This window comes from Chiloscyllium plagiosum, unplaced genomic scaffold (genome assembly GCF_037043375.1).
Source record: "Chiloscyllium plagiosum isolate Xiang-an unplaced genomic scaffold, Cpla_swu_hap1 HiC_scaffold_12, whole genome shotgun sequence".
In the NCBI taxonomy this organism is placed as follows: Eukaryota; Metazoa; Chordata; class Chondrichthyes; order Orectolobiformes; family Hemiscylliidae; genus Chiloscyllium; species Chiloscyllium plagiosum.
In genome coordinates, this window is record NW_028270150.1 from 44,930,205 (window position 1) to 44,949,743 (window position 19,539).

The 19,539-nt window shown below is 41.4% G+C and overlaps 1 protein-coding gene across 28 annotated transcripts in view; it reads right to left on the bottom strand.

The window, feature by feature from the left end:
• Positions 1-19,539, bottom strand: part of stxbp5l (syntaxin binding protein 5L) — a 546,418-nt gene that overhangs the window by 243,547 nt on the left and 283,332 nt on the right. For all 28 annotated transcript variants that reach the window (XM_087992753.1, XM_087992749.1, XM_087992757.1 and 25 more), the window contains exon 9: positions 5,105-5,183. In XM_087992753.1, coding sequence (XP_087848879.1) covers positions 5,105-5,183 — 79 coding nt within the window. The remainder of the gene's footprint in view (positions 1-5,104; positions 5,184-19,539) is intronic.

The window sequence follows — 19,539 nt, forward strand, 5'->3', positions numbered from 1 at the left end:
CTGTGTTTAAATGGACCAGTTAGGATAGGCCTGTATGCATCATGCCTTGCCTACTTTCTCCCATTGGTGAAAATGGCAACTTTCAGAAATGGGACTTCCTGAGTCAGGCACTGCCTGCAATCTTTAAAGGAGAATTCTGCACTCTTGTGAAATCGGCCCAACATTTCAAATTGAACATTACTTATCTTTTGTAACACTTGACTCAAAATGCAAACTCAATTTCTCTTATCACAATCACAACAGAGATTAGTAAACATTTTGTAAAAGTACAGAAATTAGACATGCCAGTTACTTGTTAAAAGAGCCACAAGCTCCAGTGGCACAATTGGTCAGTACACTGTACATATATGACAGTGTAGAGGCTTGTGAAATGCTGAGGTTGTGAGTTCAAGCATCACATAGCATAGTTTTGAACCAGTAAGCTGTGCACTGTCAGAAAGGAGAGATCACATCAGGAGTAAGACAGTCTGAGTGAGAACGTACTCAAGGGAATTTGGAGACAGCGTGGGAATTCGGTGCAGAAGGGAAGAGTCCTTTATTCTTCCTTTTTGTTTGGCTCATAGTTTGAAAGGTCATTTTACAGGATAAACTGAAGCCTGGGTTTGGCACTGCAGCACAAAACAAAGAAGGATATCACAGGAAAACTGTAAGTTCATTGGTTAGTAATAACTATTTATTTATTGTAAATTACTTTAAGATTGAAGATAAATAGGGGAAATATTTACAGGTTAAAAACTAAAGGACCATTATGAAATCTGTAAAACAAAATTAAGAACTAAGTAAATAAAATAAAGATGCAGGACCAGGCAATGTGCTGTAAGTGCATGATGTGGGAACTGGTGGTGGACTGCATTGTTTTTCATAGTGACCACATCTGTAGCAAGTGTTGGTTGCTTGAAGAACTTCTTTGATCATCCTCATTTTATCTTCTGAAGTGTAATCTGACTTATAGCCCAAGTAGGTCACTTTGGGCACGGGAAGACATATTTTTCCCTCCTGAGGTGTACATTCACCTTGGAGAAACATTTAAGTTTGAAATTGAACCTTATCAAAGGCCTTTTGGAAATCCAAGTACATTACAGTTATCCACCTTGCTTGCTGGATCCTCAAAAATTCTAATAAATTAGTTAAACACAAACTTAAAGTTTAATGCCATTCAAGTACTTAATCCCCCCCAATAAAATCAAACATTTCTATTCATGGACTAATATCAAAAACAGCTAATCCCTTAATAACCTTGAGGAAGTGTTGAACAGTGAGTTTACAGTAGCCTAGCCCTAATTGTAACAATGTTGTAGAAGCAGTTAAGCCCTCGTATTTATGTTAACCAATGACTATTGAAATTCGAGGTACAAATTGACATTATCCAGCTTCTAGAGCATTTGTATGTCCACCATGAAGTTGTAGAACACACTCTACTAGTTAAGGATATTCCTTGAATGAAAATCAATCGACTCATCCTGTGCACTGTGTTTAAATGGACCAGTTAGGATAGGCCTGTATGCATCATGCCTTGCCTACTTTCTCCCATTGGTGAAAATGGCAACTTTCAGAAATGGGACTTCCTGAGTCAGGCACTGCCTGCAATCTTTAAAGGAGAATTCTGCACTCTTGTGAAATCGGCCCAACATTTCAAATTGAACATTACTTATCTTTTGTAACACTTGACTCAAAATGCAAACTCAATTTCTCTTATCACAATCACAACAGAGATTAGTAAACATTTTGTAAAAGTTACTTTAAGATTGAAGATAAATAGGGGAAATATTTACAGGTTAAAAACTAAAGGACCATTATGAAATCTGTAAAACAAAATTAAGAACTAAGTAAATAAAATAAAGATGCAGGACCAGGCAATGTGCTGTAAGTGCATGATGTGGGAACTGGTGGTGGACTGCATTGTTTTTCATAGTGACCACATCTGTAGCAAGTGTTGGTTGCTTGAAGAACTTCTTTGATCATCCTCATTTTATCTTCTGAAGTGTAATCTGACTTATAGCCCAAGTAGGTCACTTTGGGCACGGGAAGACATATTTTTCCCTCCTGAGGTGTACATTCACCTTGGAGAAACATTTAAGTACTATGTCCAAGTTCTCTAAATGTTCTTTATTGGTCTTCCTGGTTATTGGCACGTCATCCAGATAAATGGCACCTTGAGGTTGACCTTGTAAAATATTCTCCAATCTGCTGGAAATTGGCACAGGCTGAAGATACCCCAAAAGGCAGTCTCGTATATTGGTCCAAATCCTTATGGATAGCAATTGTAGCTTACTTCTGTGAATCCTCATCTAATCGCAATTGCAGGTATGCACAGCTCACGTCCAGCTTTATGAAGGTAGCCCCCACCCCCACCAGCTTTGCGTATGCCAGGGATTCAGCAGCAAAAAGCAGTTTATCATTTGTTTGAAGCCCCCACAAAGGCAAACCTACCCATTGGACTTCACATTGGTACAACTGGCACTGCCCATTCCACAAACTGGATGGATTTGATGATTCCTTCGCTCTCTAGCTTTCTGATTTCTGCCTTTACATTTGCACATAAGGCAAATGGCACTGTGCAGGCCTTGCAGAATTGTGGATTTGCTTCCTGGTCCACATCCAAGGTGGCCTTGACCCCTTTGATAGTCCCTAGACTTTCTGTAAAACTTTCGGATATTTAATTAGGACTTCACTCAGGCAGGTATTTTTTATTAAAAAATGCTAAGCCAATTAAGTTGAATCCTTCCTGACCAAATTCAAGGTATCTAGCTTGGGCCCGACCCTTTTACTATAACCAGAGGTAACTGAATCAGCTGCTTCTCAGAAAAGACTGGAACCAAAATTGTACCCTTAATCGGTAGGGGTTCTCCCGTAAAGTTTTTTAGCCTGGCTGAGGTCTTACGTAAACTTAAGGGTTGGAGTCCAGAGCAAATTTTGCTAAAGACTGGTTCTGCAATCTGTGATATTGCCGCACCAGTGTCGACATCCATTAAAACTGGGTGACCATTTAATCAGATGTCTATTTTGATTGGTTCTGATTTGGATGTTGCTAAGCAATTTATTTGTTCCAAACCAGCTGTAGGTGGACTTTCCAGGGTGTGCACTCTCGTGGATACTGCCCTATGAGTTCCCTTAGTCAATTCAGGCCTAATGGGACTCTTTTGCTGTCTTGAGTTCACACACTGGCAGCAAGTATAATGGCCTGCTGGCCTGGATCCTCAAGAAAATATTAACCATTCGGCCAAGGCTTGGGCTTGTTTTAGCGTTTTGTTGTGGGCTGACCTAGAGTCCCTCAGTTTAGAATGTGTCCTCCGTGAGGTTATATAATTACCTCCACTCAAGTGGTGTTCCCAAGCTCAGTCGGAATCCTGTTGGAATACCCCATAATGTATAAGCTCCACTTCTGAATTTTCCAATGATAAAGACAGTTGTAATGTCTGACTAAAGTCCAATTGGCCTCAGCATAAGGTGCTTTCGCATGGTTACATCATTAATCCCACATATGAAATGATCCCTCAGTGTCTTATTTAGGATTCAATCAAAATCACATGCCTCTGCCAGTGTCAAAAATCCCAACACAGATTCCCCTAGCTTTTGAACTGCTGAGTAAAACCAAAAACATCTCAGAATTAAAGGAGGTTTGGTGGGGGGGGGGGGGGTCATAACATTTCTTAGCTAACTCTTGAAGGGTTTTAGTATCTAGTGGCCTCACAGAAAGTTAGGTTCCTAATAACTGAAGAAACTGCGGATGCACAAGCTTTCAGGAGAATTACTCAGTGCTATGCATTGGCCCCAAAGTTATTTACCGAGAAAAATTAATGTATTCTTCCGACAAACTGGGCCCAGTCTTTGGTGGTAGGATCAAATGAGTCAAGCTTCCCAAATAGTGGCTTGATGCCAAAAATGCTTACCCCAACACAAAGATGGTTGTTGCAAGCAAATCTCTTCAGGAGCATATTTTTCTCTCATTGCCACTGAAATAACTCCATGAAGGCTGGCATCTTGTAATTAAGTCACCTTTTTTTTCACATGTGCTTAGTAAATGACACTGACGTAGCTGGCTCAGAGCCAGTTCCTTGAGTGAACGGAACCCCTCATGCTCCTATTTATATCTATCAGCCAGAACTCCCTGACTGGATCAGATTTACAGCTCCAATCAGGGAACTCAGATTCTATGAGGTCCATCTGACTGACCTCATTCCAATCACTACATTTACAGTCCTGAAGACCTGCAAACATCTGAGAGGATGCATTGTTACCAACTTGAGGAGATTAAAAGAGAAATTAGAAAATAAAAGAAGTTTCAGAAATTTTATGAAGCATTTTTGGGTAAGATTGTTCTTTATGTGGCTGTTTCTGCACTCGCTATGACACACTGTAAGCAAGAGAATCCAATAGTGTAACAAATCAGAATTAAAAACTCAGCATGTTGAGCAATACCTGTGTAGAGAAAGCAGAGTTAATGTTTTGAGTCCAGTGACCCAACCTCAGGCCCTGGACTTGAAAAGTTAAGTCTGCTTTCTCTTCACAGATATTGCCAGATCTGCTGAGTTTCTCCAGCAATTTCTGGTTTTGTCTCAGATCTTTAGCATTCAGAGTTTGTTGTTTTCATATTGGTGCAGTAATGAATTGAAATGGTGCAATTGAAATCTCTTGAATTACCGGACATACAGATGAATTGAGGATAAGGTTTGGATAAGGACAAGAATCATTGAAAATACTATGTAACATTCAGATAATAAAGTGCCATCCTTCACATAGCAGTGTTGCATTTCAAAGTTAATGCACTATTTCAATCTCTGAAAACTATTTATCACATTGATTTTCCTTCTGTCATGCCAAATTAAGTTCCAAGATGATTGGTCCAAAGAGATAACAGTAGTAAGTATTGATAAAAAAATGTACTGATGTGTCAGGAAATAATTGAAAGGCTGTGCAAAAAACATTAAACAAACAAAAATAGCAATAGCAGCAGTTGAGAAGAATACACCAAAGCAACCACAAAAACTGATCCAACCAAATTTAGCAAATTCTTTCGTGGTTGTTGAAAAGCTATTTTTACAATAGTTAGTATTTTACACAGGTAGTCTTAAAGATGCAAATAAACACAAATGATGGGACTTACCTATATCTACACGTCTTATGATCTACTTTTAGGATTGGTTTACACGGCTCAGGCTTTTTTCCATCCCTTTGGACTTTTCCTATTCAACAAAAGACCAAGATACAAAAAACATACTATAACTATAAATAAATAAGAAATATTTCTTCTTCTAGGGAGGTAGTCTTTCACAGAAACTAACATAATACTGGCATGGACACAAATAATTCTAGTATATAGACCTGTTCAAATTGGCTATTCTTGACATCTGATTTGAATTTGTTATTTTTATTTATTTTTGGGTTTATGCCCTATCTTTTCAAGAAGGAGGATGTGCTGTTGTTGGGAATAAGGCAACAACAGATCAGTACATAAAGCACATGATGAAGCAAAGCCCTACTTTGTATTTTCCTGTTACAAAATCCATCCAAAATCAATTAAACATATGGTATGAAGTAGTAGATGTGTAAACTGTAAGAGCAGTTTACTTGATCTTTGTTTTGTTTTCACTGGATGTTCACTTTGCTTGGCATTTTGTTACTGTTTAACAGCAAAATGAAAATGTATTATGTGTCAAGGAAATTGGAACTAAATTTAATTTAATATTGATTTCCATCCCTCTTTTTGGTTTACCATGCAAATGTTTAGTCCGTAAGACAACTTTATCTTTATAATTTCACACAACATATCAATATTATCTATTATGCATGTGGAATTGTCTAAGTTAATAGTTGTGGCTATCTTGTAAGAAAGTATACACGAGATAATAATCACAGTCCAAATCTGGCCTACCACTTTTAATTTTTAGGGTTACGTGTAAATATTCCTTTTTGCACATTTCCTCCTCTCTAAATATTAGATTCTCACCACCTTTCTTGGCTTCTTACTAATTCTTGCATTTGCTATCATCTTCATCATGCTCCCGAATTTTTATAGTTCTCAAATGGATTCTTGCTTTATTTGTTGCAGTTCCTATCAGGTAATTCAGTTGAAGGTTTTATATTTGCATCTTACCGTTAAGAGAATTCACATTTAAGGACTGCATGTGCTCTGTGTACAAAATCGTGAGACTCCAGCTGACATGTGGTTTGATTTGTGTCTGCAAGCCGGGCACACAATTCCTGCATCATATCTTGTAACATGTTTTACTATTTTAAATATACTAATTGACAGTGTTAATCAAACCCTGATGAAGAATTATTCATTTAAGTTTCTAAAATTCATTCACAGGATGTGGGCATTGCTATTGCCTATCCCTAGTTGCTGTTCAGAAGATAGTGGTGAACTACCTTCTTGAACTGTTTCAGCCCATGTGTTGTAATTATTAGACCATTAACACTAACATGATATGGTGAACACTAGTTGAAAACATCAATTCAATCAATCTTGTCATGCTTGAATGGTCAGTAAGCAAGTTAATCCACAGGTGAAACACATGATTGTCAGTTTTAAATTGTGCTAAAGTGCACAAGATAATTCTTGATATTTTTGTTCATTACTGTGCCAGAGACCAATAGACAAATTCCTATGGAAAGGCTAATTTAACTCACTTGAGAAAGGCAAGTGATCAGGATGTAGATTGATAGTAAGCATGGAAAGAATTGTCAGAATGTCCACAAAATTCCCTAGTTTAAGGGACAGAGCAGACATTTTAGTAGAATTCAAACTGCATACAGGACTTTGGTTTGTAGATTCAGGTATGTCTGATACAGAAAAGAAAGCCATTAAAATCTGCTTTGCAAATGGTAATAAAGGTCTATATAAATGTATCACATTGGGGAGTTACAGCTGTTGAAAAGCTAAAAGATCCCAAACATATGAACAACATTAGAAGACTAAATCAGAGTCAGATTAAAAATTCATATGACTAAAATTCATGTCATTTAGACAGAGGTCTATAAAATCCGTAGACTACATTGTGAGCAGATGCAGAGAAAAGGGATCAAGGTGATTTTCTGGTAGGGAACTAGCAAGCAAAGTTGTTAAGTTGATGACTGCATTCACCTACACAAAAGGTTTACAAAAAGGCTTGCTATTCAAATCGAAGACTTTTGGAGTCAAAAAACTACCGAGTGTGGACATAGGTGTGAAGCAAAGCTGACAGTTTAACAAAGCTTACAGTCCAAAGCATGAACTCAACAGTTGTAACAATTACTAAGAATATCCAAAGTTACAAGATATGTGGAAAATATGGTCTTTTGCAATGTACCAAGGAAATGCCCAGTTTATAATCAGTTTTGCAAGGTATGTGACAGAAGAGAACATTTGCAGAGGCATTGTGCAAGAGCAAAGAATTATGATGTTACAAACAGCCATGCACTGACCGAAAAAAAGTGCACAAAGGAGACCTTCAAGTTATAATAAAGACTACTTTGGATCCCACCGGGGCAGAAAATAGAGTCATCAATGATCTGGAATCCAACAATATACACAATGCGAGAAATGGTGGTGAATACATGATTCATTGATGAACACTGCTAATCCCATGGAAACTAGCAATGTCATCACATTGTCTAGTGCGTGAAAAATTTCAAATTATCTGTCCTCAGAAAACTATTTGTTATGGTTAAAATTGACATGGGGCATGGTTATATGCAAATTCATAAAACATGCACCCACAAGGATAGGAAGTCAGGACAAAATCTGCAAATATAAAACATTTAGCATACTATGGTTCACCTATTTTAGTTGAAGGATAGAGTCATAGAGTCCGACAGCACAGGGATAGGCCCTTTGGCCCAAACTGGTTGGAAGTGGAGGAAATGCGGTGGAGAGCATCGTCAACCACGTCTGAGGTCCATCAACTGGCACCACCCCCCACCTTTTCCTCCGCTACATCGATGACTGTATCGGCGCTACCTCGTGCTCCCACGAGGAGGTTGAACAGTTCATCTACTTTACTAACACCTTCCACCCCGACCTCAAATTTACTTGGACCGTCTCAGACTCCTCCCTCCCCTTCCTAGACCTCTCCACTTCTATCTCGGACGACCGACTCAACACGGACATTTACTATAAACCGACTGACTCCCACAGCTACCTAGATTACACCTCCTCCCACCCTGCCCCCTGTAAAAATGCCATCCCATATTCCCAATTCCTTCGCGTCCGCTGCATCTGCTCCCAGGAAGACCAATTCCAATACCGAACAACCCAGATGGCCTCCTTCTTCAAAGACCGCAATTTCCCCTCAGACGTGGTTGACGATGCTCTCCACCGCATCTCCTCCACTTCCCGCTCCTCTGCACTTGAACCCCACCCCTCCAATCGCCACCAGGACAGAACCCCACTGGTCCTCACCTACCACCCCACCAACCTCCAGATACATTGTATCATCCTTCATCATTTCCGCCACCTCCAAACAGACCCCACCACCAAGGATATATTTCCCTCCCCTCCCCTATCAGCGTTCCGGAAAGACCACTCCCTCCGCGACTCCCTCATCAAGTCCACACCCCCCACCAACCCAACGTCCACTCCCGGCACCTTCCCCTGCAACCGCAAGAAATGCAAAACTTGCGCCCACATCTCCCCCCTCACTTCCCTCCAAGGCCCCAAGGGATCCTTCCATATCTGTCACAAATTCACCTGCACCTCCACACACATCATTTACTGTATCCGCTGCACCCAATGTGGCCTCCTCTACAATGGGGAGACAGGCTGCCTACTTGCGGGACACCCGCACCAACCAACCCAACCGCCCCGTGGCTGAACACTTTAACTCTCCCTCCCACTCCGCCAAGGACATGCAGGTCCTTGGCCTCCTCCATCGCCAGACCTTGACAACACGACGCCTGGAGGAAGAGCACCTCATCTTCCGCCTAGGAACCCTCCAACCACAAGGGATGAATGCAGATTTCTCCAGCTTTCTCATTTCCCCTTCCCCCACCTTATCTCAGTCCCAACCCTCGGACTCAGCACCGCCTTCTTGACCTGCAATTCCCTTCCTGACCTCTCCGCCCCCACCCCCTCTCCGGCCTATCACCCTCACCTTAACCTCCTTCCACCTATCGCATTCCCAACGCCCTTCCCCCAAGTCCCTCCTCCCTACTTTTATCTTAGCCTGCTTGGCACACCCTCCTCATTCCTGAAGAAGGGCTTATGGCCGAAACATTGATTCTCCTGCTCCTTTGATGCTGCCTGACCTGCCACGCTTTTCCAGCAACAGATTTTTCAGCTCTGATCTCCAGCATCTGCAGTCCTCACTTTCTCCAAAATGTCCATCTACACTAACTCCATTTCCTTGCACTTGGCCCATATCCTTCTAAACCTTTCCGAACCATGTATTTGTCCAAAAGTCTTTTCCATGTTGCTAATGTATCCATCTCAACTTCTACTGGCAGTTCATTCCATATGCGTACCACCCTCTGTGTAAAAAAGTTGCTCCTCAGGTTCCCTTTTATCTTTTCCTCTCTAACCTTATACTTATGCCCTCTAGTCCTCGATTCCCCAACCCTGGGAAAAAGACTGAGTGACTGATCATATCCATGAGTTTTATGATCTTATACACTTCTATAAGATCCCCTCTCAGTCTCCTAAACTCTAAAGAAAAAAGTCCTAGCTTGTACAGACTTTTTCGACAACTCAGACCATTAGGTTCTGGCAATATCCTTGTAAATTTCCTCTGCATTCTTTCTAGTTTAATAACATCCTTCCTATAGCAAGATGACCAAAACTGAAAACAATATTCCAGTGTGGCCTCACCAATGTCCTGTACAACTGCAACAGAACTTCCCAACGTCTATACTCAATGCCCTGACTGATGAAGGCCAATATGCCAAAAGCCTTCTTCAGTGCCCTGTCTACCTGTGACTCCACTTTCAGAGAACCGTGCACCTGAACTCCAAGGCCCTTCTATTCCACTACACTATTTAAAGCCCTACCATTCACCATGAAATTCCTACCTTGATTTGACTTTCCAAAATGCAAGACCCCACACTTATCTATATTAAACTCCATTTGCCATTTCTCAGCCCACTTCCCCAGTTGATCAAGGTCCTGATGCAATTTCTGATAATCTTCTTCATTATCCATGATATTGCCTATTTCAGTGTCATATGCAAACTTACTAATCATGCCTTGTAGATTCGCATATAGATATAGATAACAAACAGCAATGGGCCCAGCACTGACCCCTGAGGCACTCCACTAGTCACAGGCTTCTATTGCGACAAGCATTCTTCCACTATGACCCTCTGCTTCCTACCAACAAGCCAATTGCGTATTTAATTTGCAAGCTCCCCCTGGATTCCATGCAATCTAACCAACCAGAGCAGCCTACCATGTGGAACCTTACCAAAGGCCTTACTGAAATCTATATAAACTACGCCTACCGTCCTGCCCTCATCAACCTTCCTGGTCACTTCGTCAAAGAACTCTAACAAATTTGTGAGGAATGATCTCCCACACAAAGCCATTCTGACTACTTCTTATCAAATCCTGTCTTTCCAAATGCATGCGTATCTTATCTCAGAATCTTCTCAAGTAATTTCCCTACCACAGATGTTAGGCTTACTAATCTATAGATCCCAGTCTTTTCTGTGCAGCCCTTCTTAAATAAGAGCACAACATTCACTACCCTCCAGTCTTCCGGGACCTCACCTATGGCTAATGATGATGCAAAAATATCAGCCAGGGTCCCTGCAATTTCTTCTCTAGCTTTTTGCAGTATTCTTGGATATATCTGGTCAGGACCAGGATATTTATCCACCTTCACACATTCTAATATATCCAACACCTCCTCTACTGTGATATGGACTGTTCTCAAGATACGATTACTACCTTTGCCAAGTTCCCAAGTCTTCATGTCTTTCTCCACGGTAAATACAGAGGAGAAATATTCATTGAGGACCTTGACCATCTCCTGAATTTCTACACATAAATGTCCACTTTGGTCCTTGAGGGGTTGTATTCTCTTTCTATCCCCTATATTCCTCCAGGGATTCCCTTGATTTTAGCTGCCTGTATCAGAGCCATACGTCCTTCTATTTTCTGGTCAAAGGCTCAATATCTCTTGTCTTCCAGGGTTCCCTATTCCTGTCAACCATGTCTTTCACCTCACAGGAATATATAGACCTTGAACTCTAGTTATCTTACTTTTAAAGACTTCTCACTTACCGGAGGTCCCTTTTCCTGCAAACAAGCTACTTAAATTAAATCCTGCAAGCTTCTATCTAATTCCAACAAAATTTGCCTTGCCCCAATCTAGAACTTGAACCTGTGGACCAGTTTTGTCCTTCTCCATGAGTATTTTAAAATTAATAGAACTATTGTCACTGGTGCCAAAATGCTCCCCCACCTTTGTATACCCCAGTCCAACACCGGCATCCAAATCATGACTGTCACCTCAATCAACTATCCTGCGCTATTTCCCAAGAGTAGGTCGAGTTTTGCTCCTTCCTGAGTAGGACCCTCTATATACTGCTTGAGGAAACTTTCCTGAACACACTTAACAAATTGTGCAATTAATAAATAGTTTTGGCAGGCAAGTACAATCAATTCACTTGGATGTTGCAGATGTTCTATGTGATAGACACAAATGGGCTAGCAATTACAGTATACCAGTGTGGTGTGATCTTGTGCTAGTCACAATTCATGGAATCAGTCAAACATCAGTGTCACATCAGGAACTGCATCTTGAAACACTTGCAGAACTGAGTACGACAGAAAAATGGAACACTTTTTTTCTGAATTCGTGGAGCTAACACCTCAGCTCTCTGTTGTGGTGAGAGAAATAGAAGTTCAAGAAGAGAAAAAAGACTGAACATCTAGTTCAGGATAAAGCCATACTTGACCAACTCTGAGATGATGAAATCTTTAGGGGATATCTCCCCTCAGCCTACAAACTGTATGAAATGCTGAAAAATGTGAGGGAGCAAGATAATCTATATTTCTATCATTAATCCATTCTAAATATTGCCAGTTATGGGACACTGTGCCAGTTTAAAAGAACAGGCTCAGTGGGAACAACTACGTAAATGTCAGCTTGAACTCAGGCAATGCTAGGGAAAATACAGATCTGCAGAAACTTGTGGAAATGAATAGCATAAAGAAAAAAAAGCAGTAAATCACTTATAAGAGAGTCCTTTCAGAAATAAGTGACAACAATTGATATTCTAGTAAAATAATTCAAGCAGGATATAAAGGAAGCCAAAGAACCATTTAAGTAGCCTGGAGAACTGATACTGGTTTAAAAAACGAAAGCTATACAGAGAGATTGCATAGTTATTAGAGAAGGTTATGAAGGAGAAGATGTATTGGATCTGGCTAAAACATAAATAGAATTAGAAAGTCCAGGGTGCAAAACCAAGTTTCAAAATGAACTAAAAGGTTTTAAGAAATAAACAGTAAATACCAAGAATGCTTGAACCACTCAAAAATAACTGATTAATCACTGGTTTGAATTAACCAGACACTAAACATTCTGAGACAGCAACTGCAGCTCATTAAAGATAAATTCGACAGGAGAAACAAGATGACAGATAACATCACTGATAATCAACTGCACTTCCATCATGAGGTCTGCATATACAGGCGGTCAGTATTTCGTTTAGTTAATCGAATGCCGGATAACATAGTTTAGCCAAACATCGGAAACTTGCAATCTTGCTGGATAATCAAAGTTCCTCTATTGCCTATCCATTATTTTAAATTAGACAAGATTCCCTACAGTATGGAAACAGGCCAATTGGCCCAGCAAGTCCACACCGATCCTTCCAAGGGTAACCCACCCAGACCCATTCCCCTAACCTATATTTACCCCTGACTAACACTCTGGGCAATTTAGCATGACCAGTTCACCTGACTTGTACACCTTTGGATTGTGGGAGGAAACTGGAGCATCCGGAGGAAACCCACGCAGACACAGGGTGAATGTGCAAACTCCACACAGACGGTCGCCCAAGGCGGGAATCAAATCCAGGTTCCTGGTGCTGTGAGGCAGCAGTGCTAACCGCTGAGCCACCATGCCACCCTATAGTGACTCAGACTCACTTGTTATTCTAAATAGTTAAATTTTCTTTTGGAAAGGTGGGAATTTTATATCTGTACCCTGCCTTTAAGAGAGTTCACCTTTAATAACTCTATGTACTGTGTGTATATACAATGATGCAACTCACCTGGCATTGGTCTGTACATACAGAAATCAGTAGGTTTGTTGTGATATCTGCTTTATAATTTGTAATATGTTTTACAGTTTTCAATAAAATAGTCACAGAATAAAGCAATCCAGACAAACAGTTGATCATTAGACCATTAGCATTAATAGGAAACTGTTGTCATCACAATTATGTATACAATGGGTACCAGTGTTCTGTGGCTATCTCCTATCATTAATGAACTCCTAAATGAAAAATGCAACAATAATTCAGTTCGAATAAAAATATAGTTAGTGATGCTATTGTACCAAACCGACATATTTATTGTTTTGTTTTGGCTCATCCAAGTCAGTAGCTACAAGGGAACTCTTGTAGAAGACAAACCTAAGGCTAAGTCCTCCCAATAGCCTTTGTAGTAATGCACACATAAACTTTTCTTATTATGTGTAAATAATTGCAGAGAAGCAATAAATTATATTTTGTTTCCTCTATAAGACTCTTTATATTAGATCAGGTGGATAGCCTTGCAGATATTAGATAATATATGATGAATGTTTCACCTTGAGCAGGGTACTATTATCTGATGTGCTTATGCTGTCCTTCAGAATTTAACTGAGTAATGCAGTAATAAGAACTATAACTAAAATTGGGTATTGTTGCATTGAACAGCCAATGGACATTTAGTACAGCTCATTAATATAGTTACTTCAGAGCCTGGGTGAACATTAAGCTATTTGATTACAAAGAATAGCAAGCTTTCATTAGCATGTCATGTTTCAAGGATGTGGAGGAGCTGGTATCAGACTGGAGTGGACAAAGTTAAAAAATACACAACACCACGTTATAGTTCAACAGGTTTATTTGGAAGCACTAGCTTTTTGAGCGCTGCTCCTTCTTCAGGTGGTTGTGAAGCAGGACCATAAAACATAGAACTCATAGCAAAAGATTACAATGTCATGCAAGTAAAATGATATATTTAACAAACCTAGATTGTTGTTAAGTCTTTCATCTTTTCTAATGGGTTACAGGTTTTGGTTCATTAATATGCAAATCCCAGAACTTCTTTTAAGTCACATTCTCAAGATAACTTAAGGTTTTGTAAAATAAAGGTGAGATCTCAGCTCAGGCAATGCATTAAAGGTGTGAGATGTCAAAATCCCAATCTTGAGTCAGACTGGTTCTATTTCCAAAGTGGAATTTACAAAATCTTATATGGATTGACTGCCTGCATTGATTGCCTAAAGGTCGTGTATTTTTGAGTAAAAAATGTATCTGCAAATATAATTCTGCAAATACAAATTCACCCCATAGACGTATATCTGTGTGCGTGTGCAGGAGAGAGAGAGGGGAGTGAAAGAGAGAGCTGTGGGGTAGACTCAGAGAGGGGGGGGGGGGGGCGGAGAGAGAGAGAGCATGTGAGTGAGTGTGTGCATGTAAGTGTCAGTCCACATGAGAGAGTGTGTGTTTGCGTGAGTGCAAACTTGGCAAAGTGTGTGTGTAGGAGTGTGATGGTGTATAAGCCTGTGAGAGTGTGTGTGCATGGGTGAGTGTGGAGAATGTATGTGTGTGTATGACAGAGACCGTGTGTATGAGAGAGGGTCTGCATGAGTGTGCGAGTATGTATGAGTGTGTGTATGTGTGTAAGAGAGAGAGAATGTATAGTGTAGTGGAGTCACATGTAGTATGACCTGAACGCAAGGTCCCGGTTAAAGCCATCCTCATGGGTACCGAACTTGGCTATCAGCCTCCGCTCGGCCACTTTGTATTGTTGCCTGTCCTGAAGTCCGCCCTATAGTCTGGTCACCCAAAGATCCGAGGCTGAATGTCACTGACTGCTGAAGTGTTCCCCAAATGGGAGAGAACACCCCTGTCTGGTGATTGTTGCGCAGTATCCATTCATCCGTTGTCATAGCCTCTGCTCGGTCTCACCAATATACCATGCCTTGGGGCAACCTTGCCTGCAGCGTATGAGATAGACAACGTTGGCGAGTCACATGAGTACCTGCCGCGTACATGGTGGGTGGTGTCCACATGTTATTATCCGTGCTGACACTCTGATATGTCTTGCAGTAGTTGCCATGACAGGGTTTTATGGTGCTGTGGTCGATGTTGTCTTGAAGGTTGGGCAGTTTGCTGTGAACAATGATCTGTTTAAGGTTTAGCGGTCATTTAAAGGTGAGAGGTGGAGGCGTAGGGAAAGTCTTGGCAGGCTGCGAAGAACATGGCATAGTTTTTCGGCTCCCAGGAAGTACTGCACAACAAAGAGTACCCTATTGATTGCAATCTATACTTATTTCCTGAGGACATCATTATGGTTGAGACATCAAATGGTGAGAAAATTAATAAAGCCAAAGCACAAAGGGATCTGGGAGTGCTAGTCCAGGATTCTCTAAAGGTAAACATGCAGGTTGAGTCCGTGATTAAGAAAGCGAATGCAATGTTGTCTCTTATCTCAAGAGGGTTGGAATATAAAAGCAGAGATGTACTACTAAGACTTTATAAAGCTCTGGTTAGGCCCCATTTGGAGTACTGTGTCCAGTTTTGGTCCCCACACCTCAGGAAGGACATACTGGCACTGGAACGTGTCCAGCGGAGATTCACACGGATGATCCCTGGAATGACAGGTCTAACATATGAGGAACGGCTGAGGATACTGGGATTGTATTCGTTGGAGTTTAGAAGATTAAGGGGAGACTTAATAGAGACGTACAAAATAATACATGGCTTGGAAAAGGTGGATGCTAGGAAATTGTTTCAGTTAAACGAGGAGACTAGGACCCGTGGACACAGCCTTAGAATTAGAGGGGGTCATTTCAGAACAGAAATGCGTAGGCATTTCTTCAGCCAGAGAGTGGTGGGCCTGTGGAATTCATTGCCACGGAGTGCAGTGGAAGCCGGGATGCTAAATGTCTTCAAGGCCGAGATTGATAGATTCTTGTTGTCTCGAGGAATTAAGGGCTACGGGGAGAACGCTGGTAAGTGGAGCTGAAATGCGCATCAGCCATGATTGAATGGCGGAGTGGACTTGATGGGCCGAATGGCCTTACTTCCACTCCTATGTCTTATGGTCTTATGGTTTCTCGCTCTGGCATGTCGGAACTGGCGTTCGATGAGTTGAGCATCGTATTCTGTTCTTATGAGGGCATCCTTGAGCACATTCAGGTGCCAGCAAGGTGCTCCCCATCTGAACAGCTCCTGTGTATGCACAGGGCTTATCCATAGGGGGTGGCTGTTTTAATATGTTTAGGGTGGAAGCTAGAGAAGTGTAGCATCATGAGTTATCCATGGGTTTGCAGTAGAGTGAAGTGCTGAGGTGCCCATCCTTGATGGCGATGCATGTGTCCAAGATATTAAAGAATAGTCCATGGTAAGTCAGATGGTGGGATGAAACTCGTTTATATCTCTGTGTAGTTGTTTCAGTGACTCCTCGCCATGCGTCCAGAGGAAGAAAATGTCGTCAATATACCTGGTGTATAGTGTTGATTGGAAGTCCTGCATGGAGAAGATGTCTTGTTTGAACCAGTGTATGAAAATGTTGGCATATTGGGATGCCAATTTGGTCCCTATGGCTGTTCTGTGTGTCTAGATGAAGAAATGGGTGTCAAAGGTGAAAATGTTGTGGTCGAGGATGAAGCAGATGAGTTGTAGGACGGTGCTTGGAGGTTGGTAGTTGTTGGTGTTGAGTACTGAGGCTGTTGCCATGATGCCGTCATCGTGGGGGATGCTGATGTAGAGTGCTGAAACATCCATTGGGATGAGGAATGTTCCCGGTTTAAGTGGTCCATGGGTGCTGAGTTTCTGTAATAAATCTGTCGCGACAGAAGCTGGGGGTCTCCTGTACAATGGGTTTCAAGATGCCTTCAACATAGCCAGAGAGGTTCCCACACAAGGTCCCAATACCTGATATAATGGGACATCCTGGTGTGTTGGCTTTGTGTATCTTCGGAAGGCATAGAAGTCCCCTACGCAAGAAGTACGTGGGATGAGAGCGCATAGGGAACCCTGAAGGACTGGATCAAAAGTCTTGATGAGATGATTAGATTCCCTACAGTGTGGAAACAGGCCCTTCGGCCCAACCAGTCCACACCGACCCTCTGAAGTGTACCCCACCCAGACCCATTTCCCTCTGACTAATGCACCTAACACTATGGGCAATTTAGCATGGCCAATTCACCTGACCTGCACATCTTTGGATTGTGGGAGGAAACCAGAGCACCCAGAGGAAACCCACGCAGACAAAGGGAGAATGTACAAACTCCACACAGACAGAATTGAACCTGGGACCCTGGTGCTGTGAGGCAGCAGTACTAATCACTGAGACACCGTGCCGAATCTTGATCAGTGTGTTTAGTGCATGGGTGAGTTCTTTGGTCAGATTGACCGATAGTTGCCTGTAGTGTTCCTGGTTCTTCAATTGTTGGTACACTTCCTTGCAGTGGTCTGTTCTATTCTGAATGACAATGGCTCCTCCTTTATCTGCTGGTTTGATGACAATGTTGCTATTGGCTTTGAGAGCCTGGATGGCACTGAGTTGCGTTCGGGTGATGTTTTATCTACCTTGTGGGTGCGGCTAATGAATCTGGCATTCACACATTTCCTGACAGTTTGTGTATACATGTCAAGCCCAAGGCAGCAGCCCTCTGGATGGGTCCAAATCGACTCCTTCTTTGGTTGCTCCTCTACGGATCTCTGGGATGACTGTTCCGGTTCATTGGTTGCCTCATTGGGATCACTGTTGACATCTTGCAAGATTGCCCTGAGGCATGGTATATTGGCGGGACCAAGCAGATGTTATGCCAATGGCTGAATGGACACCGCACAACAATCACCAGACAGGGATGTTCTCTCCCAGTTGAGGAACACCTTAGTGGTCAGGGACATTCAGTCTCAGATCTTCAGGACAAGTAACAATGCAAAGTGGCCGAGCGGAGGCTGATAGCCAAGTTCGGAACCCATGAGGATGGCTTTAACCAGGACCTTGCATTCATGTTACACTACAGGTGACTCCACTACACTATATACTTTCTCTCTCTCTCACATACACAAACACACACTCTTACATACTCACACACTCATGTAGACCTTCTCTCATACACATCCTCTCTCTCATATGTACACACATACACCTCCACACGTACATCCCCACACCCACAACCACACATGCACCCTCTCACAGGCTTATACCCCATCACACTCACACACATGCTTTACCAAGCTTGCACACATGCAAACACACATTCTCTCATGTGCACTCACACGTACACTTTGCAGATACATTCTATTTTTCTCAAAAAATGCAATCAATGCAGGCAGTCAATCCATATAATATTTTGTAAATTCACTTTAGAAATAGAACCAGTGTGACTCAAGATTGAGATACAGACAGTCTCTGATCTCATACCTTTAATGCATTGTCTGAGCTGAGATCTCACCTTTTTTTATAAAACCTTAAGTTACCTTGAGAATGTATGTGACTTAAAAGAAGTTTTGGGATTTACATATTAATAAACCAAAACCCGTAACCCATTCTAAAAGATGAAAGAGTTAACAATAATCTAGGTTTGTTAAATGCCTCATTTTACTTGCTTGACATTGTAATCTTTTGCTCTAAATTCTGTGTCTTATAGTCCTGCTTCACAACCACCTGAAGAAGGAGCAGTGGTCCGAAAGCTAGTGCTTCCAAATAAACCTGTTGGACTATAATGTGGTATTGCATATTTCAAGGAGCTTAAGTTAACATGAAAACTGAGACCTTTATACCCTCAAGTCCAATGCTGTGCTATTGATCATATCATGGGCATGTCTCTTAAAGGTATACTGACAAACTGAAACATAATACAATATCAACCCAGTTTTCAAAGGTAAAAACTCCCAAACAAAACTGTTGTTTTAGTGCTTGACATTTGGTGATCACTGATTTGAACTGTGTTCTGTTGTCAAACACTATTTGTTCTGGGATGCTGAATAATTAATCCTCATATCAGCAACTGTTGTACTCATGTTGCTACATAATGAAACAATAGGAAATGTGGAGAAGTAATCCAGCAGAGGGCTGTAAATCTTCCCCATGCAGTGTGATGAAGTCTGTTGTTACTTTTGTTCAAGGAATGGATCGAGCATCATTTGGATGTAGAAGCTCCCTCTGCTGCTATTGGTATGTTCGGCCTGCTTCTCATGCATTCACAAATTGTTGAATACCCTGATCATCCGAGGTTAGTACACAAATGCATGTGCTAGCTGTCTTGTGAGTTTAATATCCACATGTCCCTTGTTTAACATAATAGCTTAGTGCTATGTTTTAGGTATTTGAACTTGCGATATATCAAGTTTGTCTCTGTATGGCCAAAATTAACTAATGTTCCC